Below are 20,055 nucleotides of genomic sequence, written 5' to 3' on the forward strand. Positions count from 1 at the left end.
ATAATAACACAATACCATACATGATGTAAACCAAAATTTCAGTGAAATATGTCATACAGTAAATCAAACTCCCTCCTAAAAACAAATTTTTATAGTTTATATTTATTACTTTTTGCAAAGGAAACATAAATACAATCAAAATGTACATGTGTATTCCATTAAGTATATTCCATACACTTAAACAAAGATGCAAAAAAAAAAAGGTTAAAAAGGTTTAAAAAAAAGGTACTATAAATGTACAAATCTGTACTCCATCTAAATATCTTTGGATTTTTTCCATTAAATAGTGACCTTTACTTTTATTCAAGACACATATGATATTTCACATCTGATGTTCAAAATCTGTGAATTATTTTGATATTCATATAGATCCCTTAAGGTTCAAATATTGTAAGTATTAATCTTGTTACAAATACAAAAAATTGGTCACTTGAGATTTAACAAGCTTATGACATCCTTGTAAAATTGGAACTCCTTATTTAATGGTCAGTAATAATTTAGTGAAAACATGTCTTTACCACAAAATAATTTGGCCATTACCTGAAACTTCTAAAACTGTAAGATTTTTTCCTTAAACAGAAATGAGAAATACTGCCTTTTGTCAAACATAATACTCTTTTAATATATTTTTGATTTACTTAAAAATAAATATGCATAAATAAAAAAAAACATTTAGACCTATGACCCACTTCAAAAACTGTACTGCAGCCGGAATTATAAATAGTATTATCTGGCCTCTCATCCCAAAATACCTCATTTGAAATTCATATTTTACAACAATTGTACTTACACCATTCAAAATCAAATTAAGATGCTGCAATGCAAAAATACTTTATTCAAGTCATAAAAATACAATCCATTGATAAAGCAATACATATGAAAATCAATATATTATTTTACATCTTTACAAAAGGGCAGCTGTTTATGTACACTACAATATATACACATCTGAGTGTCCACTCAGATTTGCGCCATAGGTGGCACAGCACTTCAAGACAGGTCATGAACTCATGGCATATTCCTCAAGGGCCCCACGGACACATTCTGCAGGAAAATCTTCTGGCTTCGTCAACACTGCCGTACTTGTGCTCAGCTGACGAAGTGTATGAAGTGCAACTAGAAAAAGGAACGAGGTATTCATACCTTACTGAAGTTACAGTGAAGTATGTTTTAATGATAAAATTTTGGCTTATGTTTATTGCAGGGAAATTTCCAAACAAAGCACAAAAACAGTGAACAATATCAACAACAAAAGAAAAAAAAAATGTGTGTATACAGTTTGTCAGGAACTCTTGTCTTTCATGCTCTAAATTTTCTTCATTTAGATTCTGGATATTGCAATGCCACTATACACTTAAGACTCCACTCCTTGCACTTCAACACGTGTGTGTGTGTGTGTGTGTGTGTGTGTGCATGAATGTACAAACATCAATCTCACCTGCCCTCATGCCCCCCAGTGAGCAGTGGTTCTGCAACCAGACCATTACAGAAGAGCGGAACTCATTCCAGGTCTTGGTGGACACGGTTTGGTTGAAGGAGTCAAACAATGGACGCATTAACATTCCATACTAATGCCAAAGTCAAGGTAAACACTAAATATAAACATATTACTCTAAATTTCTGATAAGCTGTAAGGCTTTAAGATTTTAATAAATTGAACTGAAACTAGTTACCTCTCATTTCATCTTGAATGTGACTTCAATTTAAGACTTTGAGGTGTGAGTTAACGAAACACTGCAAGTTCACTGCAGGATTGCTCTACTTTTAAGACATTTTAAAAATTGTAGCTGAAATGATACCTGTTCAGTTCTTAGAAATAAATACACAAGTATCCACATAATCAAGTATTCTTGCCATTGTAAATATATGTCCAATTTTGACATAAACAAATTGTCTTCATTATCTTAATCTTTTTACTTTAAAAAGGATACGACCCAATATTTCCAACTCCTGTAAGTTTCTCTTCTTACATGTTCCTCGTACATAGCCCCCAAATTTGACTTGGATGTTACAGCAGAGCTCTTGGCACACTCTTCACCAACATCAGTACCCGACTCAGGAAGCAAGGCTTGCAACTGGCTGTAAAAATTCAAGAAAAAATGCATTAGAAAACTTAAAATGAAATAAGAATTAACCAAACTTTTCGGAGTGTAGACGAAATCACACACAGATAAAGCGCACTTTAATCACTGGTGACATTAAAAACTGTGGCGTAAGTGAAAAAAAAAAAAAAAAGGAAGAGGAACTGGATATAATTTCTATTCAACAAAAAAGAATGTGAATTGATTGTGTTATTTTATAAGAACCAAAAAGAAATTTAAATTGTAATTTTCAAATTGACAAAAAAAGAATATCCCTGCCCACCCAAGTCTGAAATTAAAGAAACTGCCCATTTGAATTATTCAATTCAATCAATTTTTGATTTGACCTGAAGACAAGAAAAGTTTTAATCAAAATCTTATTATTTAGAATCCAAAATGAAAAACATGCCTGAAATTCAGAAAAGTTTTTATTTATTTTGACAGAAATAGTTCAAAAAAATATTAATTTTTAATTGAAGAGGGACCTGCAATTCTAACCACAAAACAGTTTTGAATTATTGTATTAAAGTGTGCATCTGCTGTGTATCATCTGCAAAAAAAATCCATAGTAATGAGATTTTCAAGACAAGCATGCATGCATATACCAACAGTCTTTCATTCAATCACATTATGTCAATGATTGGTGGAAAACTAATCTGTAAACCATGTTCACAACAGCGTGAAGTAAGCTTACCCCATCCACATACTTACCTAACCCAATACACTTGGTGGTGATATGTTGTTTTGTGCGTTATTTTTTTCGAAAATGACCCTCACCTAGTCTGTTGGGTCAGCATCTCTATTTCGGCACGCAGAGCGTCACCCTCATTCTGCATTTGAATACGCTCAGCCTGGAGCTGTCGGCAGTAATCGGCAGCTGGTGTGTTTAAAAGCAGAGGGTGTCGTTTTAATAAACGGGACATGGGGGACCAGTGTGCTGCCAGGTCTTTTCCCATCATGCTTTTTTATCCAAAGAAAAAAATTATCTTTTTTTTTTTTTCATTTCACTGATGATGACAATCCATAACCGGATGAATAAATGTTTTCATCCTTCCAAAAGTGCATGTCATGGTTCTGATCTAGCAACACAGAATAAGGGAGGGGGAATGTATATATAAACATCTGCCATGTCTTATCTTATCTGGTAGATGACACAAGTACTCACATTGTATCAAAGCAGGAAAATAAACTGTCAAGAAATCCCAAACATTTCTCTTTAAATTTACAAACAGGTCTTACATAAACCTTGTTAAATGAGCGTTTGCCTTTTTGCTCATCTGTCGGATAGTTTTCTGAAGACAGATAGTGGCTAAAATACAATATAATTTATAATCTTATATAAATTTAGCATTTTAGTAAGGTATAGTTACTTTTTAGCAGAACTGATTAGAGTTTACAATGAACTGAAAAATTTTTGTCCCCAAAAATGTTTTAGATACTTGAAAAAAAATTAAATTTTATGAAACTCATAAAACGGTCACTTGTTGGCAGACAACTTTATTTTTCCATGTGAAATCTTCCTGTGTGTGCATGTGTGTGTATGCTGTTGTTGTTGTTGTTTTGAACGAAAAGTTTTATGAGAACAAGCCAAGGTGAGTGTTGGGCATCTGGGGTCAACAATAATCTTTATCAACATGGAGGTCTCTTCAGTTTAACAGAAGAGTTCAAAGAGTAAAACTGTCCCCCTTGACAGAAAATCTCCTAATATCTGCAAAAACAGCAATATTATTTATGTATTTATTATTAAAATTATTATTATTATTATCATTTTGAGTGTCTGTAGACTATATTATATCCACATTTTAAAAATAAGACTGTCACAGAAGTAGAGTTCACATCAAACAACAGTTAACATTTCTTAAAGAACCATCATGGAGCTTTTATCTTTTGTTAAAAATTATAAACATCAATATTAAATAACTTATTTCAGAAGTTTTCTCTGCTAAAGTAATCTTTAATGTCACTATTGCAAAATTATTCAAAGATTCATCTGGTATTTTGAGATTGCACAACAAAGACTATTTTCACAGATCATGAAAGGCAAATGCAAGATCACATATCTTTGTTTTGTGTTCTTTTCCTGTTTGATAACACAATGCTTATACTTGTATATAACACTGTCCCTAACTGTAACATTTTCTTTTGGAAATGATGGGAAGACTTGTGTTTGGCCAATGAAGGACAAATGAGTTCCCACCTACCTTTGAACAACATGGCAGATTTACTCTCTCTGCTTCCTGGGCTATCATCAATGGCTGGAACGAGTGACTTCAGGTCTCCAAAGCCATGCTAAAATTAAATATTTATTTTCTTTTTCAAAAAAAGTAATAATCACCATAATGTCTTAGGCTATGCATATGGATTTTCTGTGTTCTGCTACAAAACTTCATAGCTGGCTTCAAGGAGAAAGGGGAATATTGCTTTTGGCTCACAAATCATAATACAGATTTTTAATACCAAATCATTACACTGTGATTAATCAAATAGTTACGTAAGACAAATAAACAGTTGTCTCTCTAGAAAACCATTCAAAATAATAAACAGGTTTATAAAAAAACAATATGGTGTAATATATACTAGACCAATGGGTTATATTTGTTCGTAATTTTCCTAGTTATTTCTCTCCTTTTTTAAAAAAGCACCTGAATTTTTGATCTCCTACGCAATTCTGCCTTTATATGAGATTCTCTCTTGTGTCTTGCCACGGGGTTCTTTTGTTTCCTCTTTCTGCTGCTTTCAGATCCTGGGGATGCCTCTGGACTGCTGGGCAATGACACAATGGATGACGGTTGTTCCAAGCTCTGTGGAGATTCGATGCTCAAGGTTTTCAGGAGGGAATTCTGCATGATAAAAATATATATTATGCTGACAGAAATTTTAAATTTGCTGGAGTTTGAGGCCATTAATGCACTTAATGCTTCAACATTACATGTGTACCATGCAAAAAAAACTGAGACCCATGATAAGGAAAAAAATATATAAATGTATTTAACAGCCCTCTACTTTCAAGTTTAGTATGTTTTGTCACATCTCAACAAACAAAGCAAAATAAAAGTGTAATTCACAATATTTTCTAACAAAGACTGAAGATGATGTAAAAGTAATCAGTAGTTTTGTGGTTAATAGGGAAAAATTGGATTACTCCTTTCTCAACATACTTAATAATGTTTGAACTGTTATATCTACTGCATGAAATGTGCCTGGTTTAGCTGTGTTGTAGACAGCTACTAGCATAAGATAATAAAATATCAGATTTTTTTCTTTGCTTTCGAACAATAAAATGTTTTGTTCAAAACCTATTAAGTCATGTAATAGATTTGCTTATTGCTCTGAAGAATCAACAGATGTTAAAATAGCAATGTCTTCATAGAGGGTGTCATTGGGTCTTTTTGTCACCCCTGAAAGTCACTTTTAATTATCTGAGATGCATGAAATGTTCATATTATTTGATCTGTGAAAAATCCCATTCATGTACGTCACTTGTGAATGCAAGTTTTTACTCTTTGTCATTCGTGTCAAAAAGTCATTCTTGGTGATTTGAGATATCCAACTTATATTTCCTGCATTTTAAATGAAACAGAATAAAGATTTATATCCTGTGATTTGTGCATCGATAAGTTATTTCCAGTGAACTTTGATCACTCCCCCCCTTCCCCCACAATGGAACCCTCACCACAGTACTCAGGGGCAGGTCAGGCCATCTTCTGGGTCTTCCGGAAGACGGTCAGATTGTCAGGTTTATTTTGACGGTTATCTAATGTTTTCTGTCGGAAGATGGTCAAAATAGAGGATGGATCAACAAAGAAAATATCTCTTCTCATAGAAGAATATATGACTTGTTTTCTGCACTATGAGCCATGAGGGGTAATGACCCACTGAGAGAGTGATCCATGAGGCCATGCAAGCATGTCCACTTAGGTGTTAATAAGGTGAGTGCACATGATAAGGTTTATGGCTTTATGCACAACAGATCCGGTATCAGAATCAAAGAGAACCACTTGTCCACTGACCATGAATTTTCCTCCAGTCAACAGGGCTACTGTTATTTGTAGTCCAAGGGTGTTATGCTCATTATCATACCTTGTCAGAAAAAAGAAAAGGTGACCAAACCTTGGGTTAAGTAAAGTCTCAATCTAGCAATAGTATTTTGGGGCGTTTTGATTTCTGCACAAACTATAAATAAACTATTATTTCTGTATGTAATAAATGTATAATCGATACCAGCACTTTCTGCCGCCAATGCCTGTCTGAAAAATAATCTGTACATGAGTGCCGATTCAAAAAAAATATGGTACAAAGTTTGATGTCGTTACAAAAAACTTCCTGGTTTGGCCTTCAACTGTGCTGCATCACTTGTGACTTAATTTGGTAACAAAGTTTTTCAGTGCAAAATATTTTAATTTATTCTGAAGTCTTCTTACCCGGGCAAAGTCATTCCATAAGTTTTCTTTTTTAATGTAAAGCAAAATCATGTATGGGCCATAAAAAAAGGTAAAAAATAACTATACATTATGATAAATTATATATTCCTCTCCTGTTTCTGTCATGACAGTTAATACGTCATGTCCAGTAATACGATAGTCACCCTGGGCATTGACCCAGAAAGGTCATGCCTCTGACGTCACACATACGTCAGTAATGAATGGGTTTTTACAGAGACACACCTCCTGCCATCGGAACTGGATTGGACCAGATTATTCACGTGAACAACGCACCTTCTCATTTACGGCAATATCATTGGATATAAGGCAAAACACGTGATAGAAAACTGCAAAGGTATATAAAGACGAACACTACCCATATTCAGATTCTATCGATCAAGTCAGCGCCGAGGACGATAATAGTAAACTAAGCAACGTGCTGCCTGACTTAGATGTACAAATTTGTAAACAGTACGTGGTTCAAAAGTTAACGTCACGGTAAAATCCGATGCTCGGTTACTCAAAATCATCAAAGAAATAATCTGAACAAATCTTAAGATATCAAAGACGTACTGAAGAAGGATCTTTATCTGATCGCACGAGAACGTGCTGAATTATACAACTATATAGCAGAAATACGAAGTAATGGTTTAGGACTATTACCAAAGTATTTCACTTACTTGTTCTTGGTATGGGTCTTCGATGGTCAGGTTAAACAGATCTGTATCATCTAAAAATCTCGCCAGTAACATTTCGGGACAATCTCTGTCGGCCTTCATCCTCTCCGCGAGCGTGTTGTCGCTACGAATGCCAGGCATTAACTGGCGCTCACCGCTGGTGGCGCGGCGATCACCGGGGCAGCATTCCGTGTCTCTAATTGGTGGACTAATCAACACAAAGTTTTTAACAACAAAGTTAATCGTCGCAACATGAGTGTCTTTTGTGGAAAGGAAATCAGTATGACCGACAAAAACTCGTCAATTTTCTAAATTTACTATTGCAACGAAGGTCACATGTTTCGCAATGCTAACCCTGTATAAACCAATAGGGGGCAGAACGATAGCATTGATGAAATGTAATGAGACCTGTGTGGGTGATTGGTTGTTTTAGGGGCCTGCACTTCTTGTTTGGTCGTTTGTTTCTACAGTATTTCAAATTTTAAAAGTTTGGAAATCTTGGGGGCATTGATTTCCAAGGGGGATTTTTTTTCAGCAAATGTGCTAATATCACAAGCGTCAAAATAAATGGTGAAATAAATTATGTTTGATCTAAATCGGGTAAATGAAAAGCTGAGAGGGACAAGCGCCGTTATGATAATAAATAAAGAATATAAAAAAAAACTATCGAGAGTTTTTTAAAGGCTTGTCAAATAAAAATCAAATTAACACTTATTAAAATAAAGAGGTGGCACATATATTAAGCAAAAACTTAACCTCGGGTGTTAGGATGCAGCCTTTCTCTGCTATTTAAATAGAATTCATGAATGAAGCCACGAGTAGGCCTCAGATAGCATCGTTTTCGGTATCTTATTACCACATACTGTTCTTACCTGCTGTTGTTATGTGCATTTTACGCTATTTAATAGTCCTGAAAATGTTCCCTGAAAGGTTTCAATGGCCTCCCAGAATATTTGTTCGTGTAGCAAAAAATTGTATTGTTGTTGTTATATAATATTGTCCTCTTAATGATAAGTGTTAGGTCTAAATATCATCACTACATAAGCACCGACCAAAAACAGAACCTCCATTATTTTAATTCAGCCATGTTGCGAGATGGCGATCATCGTGCACGATGTGAGTAAAGAATTAGCAGCATCAGGTGACCGAATGCTACTTGATAATAATTAATTACATTTGAATATCAGATCTTGTGTCTACTGCATCTCACGCAAGTCATCTCTATACTACCCCAACCCCATTTATCTTGATAAGTTCTGGGGGTAGATTATTAATTAATTAATTTATTTTATCTATTTTATTTATATTTATTTATTTATTTATTTTATTTATTTATTTATTTGCTAAGATGGTTTGGATACAAGTTCATACATCGACTAATCCTCATCTTTCTTTTGACTTTCCCCCGCTTGCATCTGTCATTGACGCTTCCGATTCTCCTCAGAAGCACTTACGTATATACATATATACATATAGGCAGTGAAACAAATATAAGCAATATACAATGACAGTATTAGAAAAGAACAGCAATATTAAAAAATCAAGAGTTCACATCAAACACTATTTAAAACTTTAGATGTGGGAACCTTGTATCAGAACACTACTTAAAATTTCGATTTAAATTTAAAGGATGTGGTCATTTGAAGTAAATGTTTTATTGAAAAATAATCCAAAAGAAACGAGAATTGAAATATTTCTGTAAATTGAACTTCCCTTAAAACACAGGTCTTTCGTTAGTTAAAAATTTCTCATCTCATAATTTGTTCCTCAGAAATGATGTACTGGTACTTGTTTGGAGCGACCACTGGTCATTGCTTTCACTATGCATGGTACGCGGCGGCATAGGAATGTATAAATGACCTAACAGCCGAACAATGGCACGAAAGCGGACGTTTGCGTAGTCTATAATATGAGGCACAGGAGTGTAAAATAACATACGGATGAGAATTGACTAAATATCTAATTATCTTATTTTCAGAAAACGTGGACATACCCCCTCCCCCCCTTTCTTGTGCCGCCCAGAGCACGTCCACTATCCGCCATGCTCTAAGTAAGCTACTGATGCGACATGACAGAGCGCAAACTTAGATACTGAAGCGAATGAAAGAAGGCGGGCACTGTGCACGTTCCACAACGTGAGTTAATGCCCGTCACTGATGCACGCGTTTCGAGGACGTGGACCACCTTATCTTCGAGACAAACGCACAGAAGCGCGTTATAAAAGTCGAGCAAGGGCATCTGTCAAAATACCTGCGTTGCGTGGTAGTCACTGTCGTGGCTGTCTTGTTAAAACTACCTTAGATTTATATTAAAGATAAGACGGTCTTCTTATACCACTTTGGATTTATTCAAGATTTATTTAACAGATAAGACTGTACAGTTTTGTTAGAATTTCCTAAGATTCTCTTCATAGATAAGACCGGCTGGAGTTACACCCCGGAGAGCATAACGACTTCAATTTAAACTTAGGAGAAGTAGCTTAACACGCATAAATGTGGTTGTATTAATTCACCTCAGTGACTGGTTAGGACAGAGAAATCTTGATAATGTGGGTGGGTTCCCAGTTATCGTTTGGGACTCGGGGGTACTTGAGAAGTCTTACTGGCACAACTGTCGCAATGCCAGAATACTTAGTGGAACAACCAACGGTGAAATCACCTCAGAAAATCCAAGAGTGTTTGGATAAGATTGATTAAAATTGAATGACTTGATTGCGAGTTAAAATGTGTCATTTTTGATTAAATAAAAACCAGTCTCTTGGATAAAATAACAACTACTTATCTGCAGTCTTAAATGGGGAATAATTTTCTATTGAAAAATCAAATCTGGTTTTTAACATACTGTGCACCCAGTAATTTTATTCAATGCTTTTTGACACAATTTTCAGTTGTCTAACAGAAAACCATTTAAAATTATTTTTGTTTGTTTCTATTTGCCTTGTTTAAAGGGGTAATTAATATGCACTGAATAAGGCATACCTATCTTTTGAAAAGTAAAATGCTCTGAATTCTAGCACTTAATTTAATCTTCTAATTTTTGCTATATACATAGGTCCAAAGTTTGCAGCAAGATGTGGCAGCACCAGCTGTCCATATTTACAATGATTGTCAAAATAATAAACATTCCGAAATGCATCAGCTAAACAACTCAAATCCTCGATGACAAACTGCATTTCTGAGTTATGGTGAAGGTCCATAATGGCGGCGTAGACAACTTGGTCATTTTGTCCCGGGGAGAGGGTGCAGGTAGAGTAGACTACAGCACCCCCTGGTTTACAGCACTGCATCCCAGATCTGAAAGAATAAAATACCTCAATTAAACACTTTTTTTATATAAATAAGAGAGTTAGACAATGACAAGGTAACAAATCAATGAAATCTGCAACTAATTTTAAAGCAATGAACTTATTTCAATAGCTATTTACTCACAAAAATACATTTTCTGATACCAGTATGTACCAAAGTGATTTTCAAAACTTCATAAATATCATTTCGAGATATTTTTTTCAAAGCGTAAATTTGGAAAAGGTTACTTGTCAATTTTGTTCTTATGTATTGCGTGATTATTTTAGTTATAAATCAAATGTCAAACTTATGTACTCGACAGGAAATCGACAAGAAATGTTGCAATTCCTAACTACTGTTTGTGTACATCTGTATGTAATAAATTGTTTAGCAGTTGGCATTTGAAAATTTGTGATCACAGTCTTACTTAAGTAATTCCTGTTGCAGCTTTGGCAGTTGCAGTCGCTCTTTGGTACGAGCAGGTTTGAATATGGAGTCCTCCTCATCTGGGCTTAAAACATGTCTATCAGTCGTACAAGGCACATCTACCAATACCTGTTGAACAAAGTAACGATAGAATGTGTTTAAGATACGAGCTATAAAATTATGAAAAAACATAACAAAATAGACACCCTGAATTTCAGAGAGTTTCTGGAGACTTACTGGGTGTCTCTGTTATCAGCTGCTGTTTAGGTTAGTTAAAATATGGAAGATGGGTATGGTGACTGCCCATTTATCTCTGAAACTCTGGTTGCAAAAAAGACTGAAAAAACTTACCATGTCTACTTTGTGGAAAATTACAGCAATCATATCTGATTCAAAATCTGTGGATATGACATCTTGTTTATCACAGCTAATTATCTGTAATGTACTAGTACTGGGGATGCACTATAGAAAAAAAAGATTACGGTATGCTTCATCCGTTAATTAAAAACTTTTACACAAAAGCTGCAACCACACTTCACACAAAGATATTCAAATCCATCCCCTTTTAAGTTGTAAAACTTCTGACCTACCCTATCATATATAACATCAGGGTTAGCTGCGACCCATCTGATACCATTCATGTGGTGATAGTCAATAATATCACCCACACCTCCCAAATATCTGTCCATTACTGACCTCACCCTCCTCAGTCTGCGCAGAGAGATGTCCACACAGGTCAGCTGCTCTGTCAGAAACAATTATAACATGATAATTATAATGTTTAACAGCAGATAACTTCAATCAAAGAAAGAAAAAAAACAGACAAAAAATTTTCACTACATAAATTCCAGAGGAGAAATCACTAATTCATCACAAACACTGCTGCAACTCATACTACATCCCATGGTTTGTAACAAATTTTATAATGCCATTTATTCAATCATCAAAAAAAAAAAAAAAAAAGAAAAAGGAAGTTTTTATAATTGGTTAGATATATGTTTACTCACCAATATTCATAGTTTGCATCATGGCCAATGCCTTTCCTCCTGGTCCTGAACATAAATCTAACACACGGCAGTTAGAGGTCAGAGAAAGTGCAAATACAGGCAACAGAGAGGCCGCATCCATTAAGTAGTACCCTACAAATTAAGGTGTAAAAATTTTATGATTAGTCTTCCTAGATCAGATATAATACATTGCCTTACACATAACATAACATAACATCAAACCCAACCAGTCTGATATTCAAGTTAAATTATCAATTCAATGAGGCTCAAGAAATATAAACTTGATGCTGTTACGTGAATTGATTTCTGCTTTGTTTTTGAGTTGTAATCTTAATTTCTTTCATATAAAAACTAACACATGTCAAAAACCTTGTAGGTAAATTTTTGAATTGATCTGCATTAAAAAAACAATAGTTCACTGAATAGGCCAATTTTTAATTGCCACTTTGGGTTACAGTTAAAAATACTTTTAATTTATGTTAGGTATGATGATCTCAAAGTGAATAGTTTTACCTGCACCTACAGGCTTTTTAAATGTTGAGACATTTCTCTTGGGAAATACGTGGACTCTAAGCTCAGGAGGGATTTTCAAATCACTTCTTGGTATAATCTGTATTACTTCATCACCATCTTCCACTGGTAAACTCTGTTCCTGTTGTGTTTGCAAAGTCAGCTCGTCCTGGGTGTACACTTTAGCTGGGGGAATAAAATCATGCATATTAATAACCTGCCCAACGCGGCCACTATAAATGTCTTCATCTTCAGAGTCAGAGTGAGTGTCTACATCATCTCTCTCTTCAGTGTCACTGAGAGTGTCATCTTCAGATAAAGAGGAATCCATGTCATTACTTCTCTCGCTTATCTCAGAGGTTTGTTCACTTAATGCAGCCTCTCCATGTGACTCAATCTCATTATCTTTTTCATAACCATCTTTTTTCACTTTCTTATTCTTTTTGGAAGCTTTCTTCTTTGGCCTGTTAATATCATAAGCCCCTAAAGATGACAAGTCAGCAATGATGTCATCTCTTGATCTGCTTAAGTTGTTCACCAGAGCACAATATTTGGGTCTGGACAATAAGGCAATCCGGATGGAGGGCCATTGTTTCCCAAATATTGGAGAGTAATATCTGTCAAAGAACTGCAGTGCTCGGACTTCTGGTCCTAACTTTTTGCTTGTTTGAAACTAAAAAGATACAAATAAAAAGCTGTTAAACTTAGCCAACTAAGCTAGATAGACATGTACACAAAATGATGAAGTTAAGCTGCAAAAAAGTATAAATAACAATTATATGACATACAGATAGTGATCCTCTATCAACTGAACAGTGAATAGGTCTTATGGAAAAGACAACTTTTGTCAACTTGATTAGTTTTGGGATGATTTACAACAAAAACCTACTGGTTATATTTGATATGACATGTTGAAATATCTATTGCAACATCAGCACAATTGTTAAATGCAGAAAATGTAAAAAGAAGTTCAAAGAGGTAGATACAGAAACCCCAGACTGCATTTTTGGGATGGAATTGAGATGGTAAAATTGAAATTTTGAGGTAGGATAGCTAGTTTCCCGACAGTTTCTCCTAGAGTTAAGATTGTCTGCATGAGTATAAAACTCTACAATAATCACTGTAATAATGAAAGCAAAGTGATAAAGATAAGCTGACTAAGCTCAGATGCCTGCTTTTGTCCTTACAAACTTGTTGCTCTACAGTACGTGCAGTAAGAACAAGACTGAGTTAGAGAACAAGGTTTATTATCATTCACTCAGTTATACAATTTGCTGTCCCAATAACATTCATCACGCATTAGCTTCACGCCACCTCTATCACTCACATGCTTCTTCTTAAATTTCCATCTCCTTGATAAATGACAAACAAGCGGTGTACTAAGAAATTGCCTTGATGTGTTTTGAACTGCAAGCATTTTGATTTGTCTGCACGTGTTCCAATTAAAACGGAAGTAGTGCCGTGGAAGTAACATGCAATCTCATTGGCTCTGATTCCTAGTTTGACCAATCAAAATCAAAAATACTTAATTTTAGGACACGTCAAAGCGACCTCCAAAACCGGAAGTGGCCAGTATTATTGACAGAAATGTAAAGTAACTTTGCTTGAGGCGGCTTTAAATATCAACATGCAGTCACAGTACAGTCTCCGGAGTCCATGTAAGTCATATCTGATTGAGTTACTGAGTTGTACATTAGGATTATTTGCAATTTTTTAAATAACCATCGTTAGAACGGCACAAATTTAGATTTTCCCGGGTTCAGTCACTTAGAAATGCGCCCGTACAAACGGTACATGTACATGAATCGTAGTATCGTGTAGTATTATTAATAATTACATGTACAACATCCTCTTTCGTTCTTAACCTCTAAGGAAGTGTTGATAGCGGTCATTTTTTATTGATCACATTTCAAGTGATGTGACAGGCCGTATATGTCAACTTGCATTTTAAATTCTCTTTGACAACCTGATTGTTTTTTAAACACAAAAATTACTTGGCCAGAAATTTTTAAAAGTTTCCTGGCAACTTGCATTTAGGCCTACATATGGACGTGACACACTAATACCTTGTCTTCCTGACTTTTTATGTTAGAAATATTAATGGATCAGGCAGAATTCTGATGCTTTTTTTAAAGATATAATGATTGGTAAATAAAAACATTTTAAAAATCATTTAAATTTTATCTACTATTGCCTGTGTACACCAGTGGTATAGTGAATGTGTTGTATGCAGTCTTAGTTTGTATCACAAGGGTAGTGGCATTCTGATATGAGTAAGACAAGATTTGAAATAGTCTTTGTGTTTTGTTTTCCTTTTAATAGCTGTAAAACGTTTGATGAAAGAAGCACATGAACTGAGTGAACCAACAGAGCAGTATTATGCCCAGCCACTGGAGGTATAGTATATTCTATTTTAACACATTTTTATTATCTTTAAATTAGAGATTAAGTATTTCACCCAAGCTGTATTCATAGTTGGACTATTGAAACATTTCAAAATTGTGTTAATTTTTACTACTGCACTGCAGACAACAGTAACAAACAAAAAAAAAAAAAAAAAAGAAAAAACTTACCCTTTTTTACTTATCAATGTTTATATTGAAATAAACAGAATTGTGCAATATATTTTGATTTTAGGACAACCTGTTTGAGTGGCATTTCACAATACGTGGTCCTGCAGACACAGAGTTTGAGGGAGGGATTTACCATGGAAGAATTGTTCTGCCTCCAGATTACCCCATGAAACCACCAAGCATTATTTTATTGACAGTAAGTTGTTTACATCTTGTCTGCATTCTTCCTGTCCAAAAACAGCCATTACGTATGCAATCTTTCATTCTCTCTTTTCATCCATTCTCTTTCTTAAGTTTATGAAGATTTGGTTCAGATTGTCACTTACCACATTTGAGATTCTGTGAACTTGCATGCAGGTTTTGAAAATAATATTCTTTTTTTTTTTAGTCCAATGGCAGATTTGAAATAGGCAAAAAGATTTGCCTGAGTATTTCTGGTCACCATCCAGAGTCCTGGCAGCCTTCGTGGTCTAGTAAGTGTATTTAGTCTTCTGATCAGTGAGCAATTTATAAACCCTTAGATACATATAACAATGTTTAAACTTCAAACTATTTAGTACCTTCTCTCTACCCTATATAAGAATGAACCCCTAGAGAAGAAAATTTAATTAATGCAGAGGTTCTTGCTCTGAATTTCTAATATGGATCCTTATTTTGGGCACACATACATACTCATCCACTGTGCTCACTTGTTTTTGTGCTAACCACCAATGTTTAAAAAATGCTACAAAGACTTCACCAAAGAGGTAGCAATCAGGGACTCACATACAGAATGCCCAGGAATTAAATAATCAAATCTTTAACTAATTTTCCTTATTTCAGTAAGGACAGCTTTGCTTGCCATCATAGGCTTCATGCCGACCCATGGAGGTGGCGCCATTGGTTCCTTGGATTATACTGCTGATGAGAGAAGAGTGCTGGCTAGGAAGTAAGTGTACTCTAAGGAGGGGAATTGCACCCGTACTTTTCTGATTTGTTTGAACGTTGAAATATTTCTCATTGTGATTTTAATTCCTTAATAGTCAAACACACAAGAGATATGTATGAAATTTTTTACAATTATTGACTTTGGCGGAGTTCTGCAAAACAACATATTGACCAAAAGCAAAAGTCAATAATTTTTTATTTAATAATTAAAAACCTGAATGTCACTGTCTTCCACTGCTGTCTAACATTGTTGTTCTTTGCAGATTAAAAAAAACATTAAATTTTTTCTGACTGGTAAAAAAATTAGTGACAACTTCATTTGTCAGTTTTGTGTCCAATGATGACATCATCAGTCAATCAGTATGGGGTATTATCATACCTTTAGTTCACAAATATAAGATCACCATGTATGCTAATTATATGATAAGCACTATCAGCAAGTTATTCTTTTGATAATTTTAGGTCAAGGGAATTCAAATGTCAGAGTTGTGGTCCTGTGAGTAGTGTCTTATTACCACCAACATCTGCTTCAGAAGAAACAGCCAAAGAAGCCAAAGAACTTGCATCTCAGATCTCCTTTCAGGTTTGAAATCTGCTTGTTGTTTTGACATTCACAAAGCATTCATGATTGCAAAAACACAGCTGGACCCTTGTGCACACTACACATACTTCTAGGCTCTCTTCACATCAAGCAGTGCACATAACTTGAACAGTCTGCTTTGAGAAATAAACAATTTTTAGCCTGTCTATTATATTACAGTGTCACCTAAGTGGAGCCCCCCTTGTTCAGCACTGGCATTGAAATTAAACATGTGAAAGGGAGTAAAGTCCCTGTTGGAACCTGACTATATAAGTGGCCCCATCCAGTTAAGTGCACTGCACGAGGTGAAAAGAAAGTAAAATAGTTTGGCAGGTAGTCACGCAGGCATGCATGCATGGGGGTACATAACACACACACACACACACACACACACACACACACTTGGGTTCCTGCACACTTCATGTAAGGAAGACTTCTTCTTGTTAGCATATTGGCAACTGAGAATTCAAAGCAGAATAAAAACCACATAAGTGACACACCCTTTAAAATATGTTTTTTGTTCTTTTTAGGCAGAAAAGGAAAAGACCAAAGAAACCCAAGACAGAAACTCAAATGCTGAAGATGGTGTGCCTGCAGCTGAAACAACTCCCAACTTACCCCAGCAACAACAGCCCAACTTTCCTCCATTCCCCGGGTTTCTAATGCCAGGACAGCTGCCAATGAACTTGCCACCCAATTTCATGTTCAACCCAGCGTATGGTCCTTTTGGTGGACCATACCAGGGAAATCCCAATCTTGTGCAATCTCCTGTGGCTGGTAGCCAGTCAGGTGGGGCACGCACCACCACCACAGATACCAGCAATGTACAGACTGAAACTCAACCCAGTGGTACGGTGAACAGTCAAAATGAAAGTGAAACTGCTGTTAATGCATCAACTGCTGGAGCAACCCAAGCAGGAGTTACAAACAGTGGAGAGAACCAAAGTGTTAACAGTGGCATGAATCAAACTACAACAGAAGAGCCCCAAACCCCAGGATTAAGACAAAGAAGAGTTAACTCAGAGACCACCTCACCTGCTGTGGACACCAACCCAGTGACGGCAGAGATACCTGTGAGGCGACGGGTCCAGAGGGAGGCAGGGGGGACGGGGTCACTTGTCCTCATGATGATCCTGGCTGTGGCTCTGGCTATGCTGGTGGCCAGGAGAGTGCTGCTGTCCAGTGAGTGGTCACCCCAGTGGAGGGACTAGGATTGAGTATAGGGTGCTTACTACTGGACACATCTAGGGACCACATTAAGCAACCTTGACCTCATTAAATGAGTTGGCAAGAACTTACAAAAATAAAAGGCTCCTCAAAGAATTGTGAAAAATAGAATGTTAAATCCAAGGCCTGCTTAACAGAGTTCTTGAGCAAATTTATTAAACTGGTCATAAATTCTTTTTATTTATAAATTTCTTGTTTTTCAAATCACAGACAGCTACTTGTATTTTCTTTGTTATATTTTTACTGACTTTGTCAGTCTTCACCAGGACACATTTTGATCAATTTAGTGCAATTGTTGGTAACTGTCTGTGATATGATATGATAAAACAACAAAATAGTCTGCTTTATGGACCTTTGGAGCCTCTCTAGGGCAGAGTACCAGTACATGTGTGTATCATGGCAAATGGCAATGATACCTGTTAGTTTATGTGGACCAAACTACAGACTGGATTAACAATTGGTGATAGGCTGTTGGTACATTGGTGTTTGCTATTGTATCCTGATTTAAATGTCACCTGATACTACTTTTCTAGTTTTTTTTTTTTTTTTTTTTTTTTTTTTTTTTACAGTTGTTCTCACCAACCTGGTGAAGGTGTGCTCTGGGTCTAATTTGGTTTTGAGTGTTTAACGTTGCCTGGTGAAGTGATATTAAATTTACTTTGGTATGTACATCCGTAAGGTACTGTAGATATTTGGACACATTTTAGAAAATTAATATATATATATATAAAGCCACTATGGGGTTATAACTTGTAAGATGCTGGTATATGTACACACGTGGGCACGCACGCACGCACACACACATATTGCTTAGGGTACAAACACAGAGAAATGTGCAACATCACAGCTATTTAAATGGTGCAGGGTGCCCTAGTATAAATGTGACCCAAGAAGGTGAGGGCCATTTATTTTCTGTTTACAAACAATATACAAACCATATATTTCTTAAAACTAGAGTAGTTAGCGAATCCACTGGGTGTAATTGCCACAAATAACATGTCATCAGCTGTATTGACAAAGATTTTATCATCATTTATGGAATAAGCTCACAGTTAGCTCCGTTTTGCTAAAGATATTTGAATTCTACGGGCGACGTTGCCGATGGCTGATCGATGCACTCTTCTTTTGGAGTTAGATCGATAACTCTGATTTCTTGAGTGTTTGCTGCTGTGGGATGGTGTGGGGATTCTTCTTTCAGACACGATCCTTCAGACACCCCCACAGATAAAAATCTGGGGTTGAGGTCTGGGAAAGGGGGCAGAGGGTATTTATTTCATATTTAACTCTATCTTGGACAAATAATACGGTTTTATCCAAGACTAAATGTAACAGGAGCGCTTATGACAAAAGGCCTTTCGTTGAATTATGTTTGAGAAATAGAGTAGAAGTTATGCTTGTGGGACAGGTATAAAATGTTGAATTCGATATTTGTTTCATCACGAATTGAAATATATTTTAAAGTAACATTCTAAGTGTATTTGTGGGTTGCCTCTGATATATAGTGTATCGACAAAATCCTTTGTGGAGGGAGTAGACCCTACTGGTTTGGCCCAAACTGCTCCCATTTCGGTCAGTTCCAATGTGCCCCTTACACCTGTAGCCCACGAGTAGATGCCATTGTGGGCCAGGTAAATGTGGCGGTCTGTGTAATTAACGACCACAAACAGTCACAAGTATTAAATGGTTGGAAAATCATATATATTGACATTGGCATAATACAACCCCCTTTAAACTGAAGAGCGTCCTTTCTGCATCCCGTGGTACGGCCCTGGGCTCCGTAATGCCCCTATTTCACACAGACCACGAATCCCACGAATGGCCATGAATTGACAAATTTTACGATTCGTGGTTGAATCGTAATCAGTTCGTGAAGTTCTTAACAGATTCGTATATATTCGTAGTCAGTTCTTGCACTTCTTGACCAACAGGAATTGGTGGCAAAAACTTTGATGCCCCTATTTCACACAGACCACGAATCCGACGAATCGCCAGGAATTGAAAATTTCAGGATTCGTGGTTGAATCGTAATCAGTTCGTGAAGTTCTTAACAGATTCGTATAATCGTAGTCAGTTCTTGCAATTCTTGATCAATCGGGAATTCGTGGCAAAAATTTTGAGCTGTTCAAAGTTTTGGCCACGAACTCACGATTCCAAAAAATCGTAGTGAATTTCTGGACAGTATTCGTGCGATTCCAGCCGAATCCCACGAATATTCGTAACACTATCGCACCTGTATCGTAACTGAATCGTAAACCGTGTCGAATTAGACCAGAAAATTGGCAAAATCTCACGAATCCAGGCGAATCCCACGAATATTCGTAACACTATCGCACCTGTATCGT

At 36.0% G+C, this 20,055-nt stretch overlaps 3 protein-coding genes across 4 annotated transcripts; 1 reads left to right on the forward strand and 2 right to left on the reverse strand.

Moving 5' to 3' along the window:
* Nucleotides 1–817: 817 nt before the first annotated feature.
* Nucleotides 818–7,500, reverse strand: LOC106176481 (carbohydrate-responsive element-binding protein). Its single transcript, XM_013558886.3, has 7 exons — nucleotides 7,183–7,500; nucleotides 4,724–4,921; nucleotides 4,283–4,370; nucleotides 2,859–2,958; nucleotides 1,932–2,079; nucleotides 1,439–1,568; nucleotides 818–1,116 (listed from the first exon to the last, which is right to left on the reverse strand). The coding sequence occupies exons 1-7, from the start codon at nucleotides 7,318–7,320 to the stop codon at nucleotides 1,001–1,003; spliced, it is 918 nt and encodes a 305-aa protein (XP_013414340.2). The 5' UTR covers nucleotides 7,321–7,500; the 3' UTR covers nucleotides 818–1,000.
* On the forward strand, nucleotides 5,846–19,179 carry LOC106176480 (uncharacterized). Of its 2 annotated transcripts, none has more exons than XM_086999141.1 (7): nucleotides 5,846–6,010; nucleotides 14,729–14,802; nucleotides 15,044–15,175; nucleotides 15,368–15,452; nucleotides 15,802–15,907; nucleotides 16,369–16,489; nucleotides 17,017–19,179. In XM_086999141.1, the coding sequence occupies exons 2-7, from the start codon at nucleotides 14,743–14,745 to the stop codon at nucleotides 17,695–17,697; spliced, it is 1,185 nt and encodes a 394-aa protein (XP_086855267.1). In that variant the 5' UTR covers nucleotides 5,846–6,010; nucleotides 14,729–14,742; the 3' UTR covers nucleotides 17,698–19,179. The 2 variants fall into 2 exon arrangements, with proteins under 2 accessions (XP_086855267.1, XP_013414338.2); XM_013558884.2 differs by lacking the exon at nucleotides 5,846–6,010 and adding an exon at nucleotides 13,942–14,064.
* On the reverse strand, nucleotides 9,505–13,889 carry LOC106176479 (5-cytosine rRNA methyltransferase NSUN4). Its single transcript, XM_013558882.2, has 6 exons — nucleotides 13,734–13,889; nucleotides 12,410–13,079; nucleotides 11,897–12,028; nucleotides 11,480–11,634; nucleotides 10,891–11,018; nucleotides 9,505–10,472 (listed from the first exon to the last, which is right to left on the reverse strand). Exons 1-6 carry the CDS (start codon nucleotides 13,878–13,880, stop codon nucleotides 10,196–10,198), a joined length of 1,509 nt encoding a protein of 502 aa, XP_013414336.2. The 5' UTR covers nucleotides 13,881–13,889; the 3' UTR covers nucleotides 9,505–10,195.
* Nucleotides 19,180–20,055: the final 876 nt, after the last annotated feature.

This window comes from Lingula anatina, chromosome 1 (genome assembly GCF_051362555.1).
Source record: "Lingula anatina isolate TDL-2025a chromosome 1, LinAna3.0, whole genome shotgun sequence".
Lineage (NCBI taxonomy): Eukaryota > Metazoa > Brachiopoda > Lingulata > Lingulida > Lingulidae > Lingula > Lingula anatina.

What these genes read in the sequence shown, in the direction of transcription:
- LOC106176480 (XM_013558884.2), top strand. Translation starts at nt 14,034, where the DNA reads ATGCAGTCACAGTACAGTCTCCGGAGTCCAT. An exon ending in CTGGCAGCCTTCGTGGTCTA is followed by an intron (nt 15,453 to 15,801) that starts GTAAGTGTATTT and finishes TCCTTATTTCAG; the next exon opens with TAAGGACAGCTTTGCTTGCC. An exon ending in AGAAGAGTGCTGGCTAGGAA is followed by an intron (nt 15,908 to 16,368) that starts GTAAGTGTACTC and finishes TGATAATTTTAG; the next exon opens with GTCAAGGGAATTCAAATGTC.
- LOC106176479 (XM_013558882.2), bottom strand. Translation starts at nt 13,880, where the DNA reads ATGTTACTTCCACGGCACTACTTCCGTTTTAATTGGAACACGTGCAGA. An exon ending in TAAAAAGCCTGTAGGTGCAG is followed by an intron (nt 12,029 to 12,409) that starts GTAAAACTATTC and finishes CTTAATTTGTAG; the next exon opens with GGTACTACTTAATGGATGCG. An exon ending in GATGCAAACTATGAATATTG is followed by an intron (nt 11,635 to 11,896) that starts GTGAGTAAACAT and finishes TGTTTCTGACAG; the next exon opens with AGCAGCTGACCTGTGTGGAC.
- LOC106176481 (XM_013558886.3), bottom strand. Translation starts at nt 7,320, where the DNA reads ATGCCTGGCATTCGTAGCGACAACACGCTCGCGGAGAGGATGAAGGCC. An exon ending in GTAGGAGATCAAAAATTCAG is followed by an intron (nt 4,371 to 4,723) that starts GTGCTTTTTTAA and finishes ATTTAATTTTAG; the next exon opens with CATGGCTTTGGAGACCTGAA. An exon ending in GGAGTTGGAAATATTGGGTC is followed by an intron (nt 1,569 to 1,931) that starts GTATCCTTTTTA and finishes CTTTGGCATTAG; the next exon opens with TATGGAATGTTAATGCGTCC.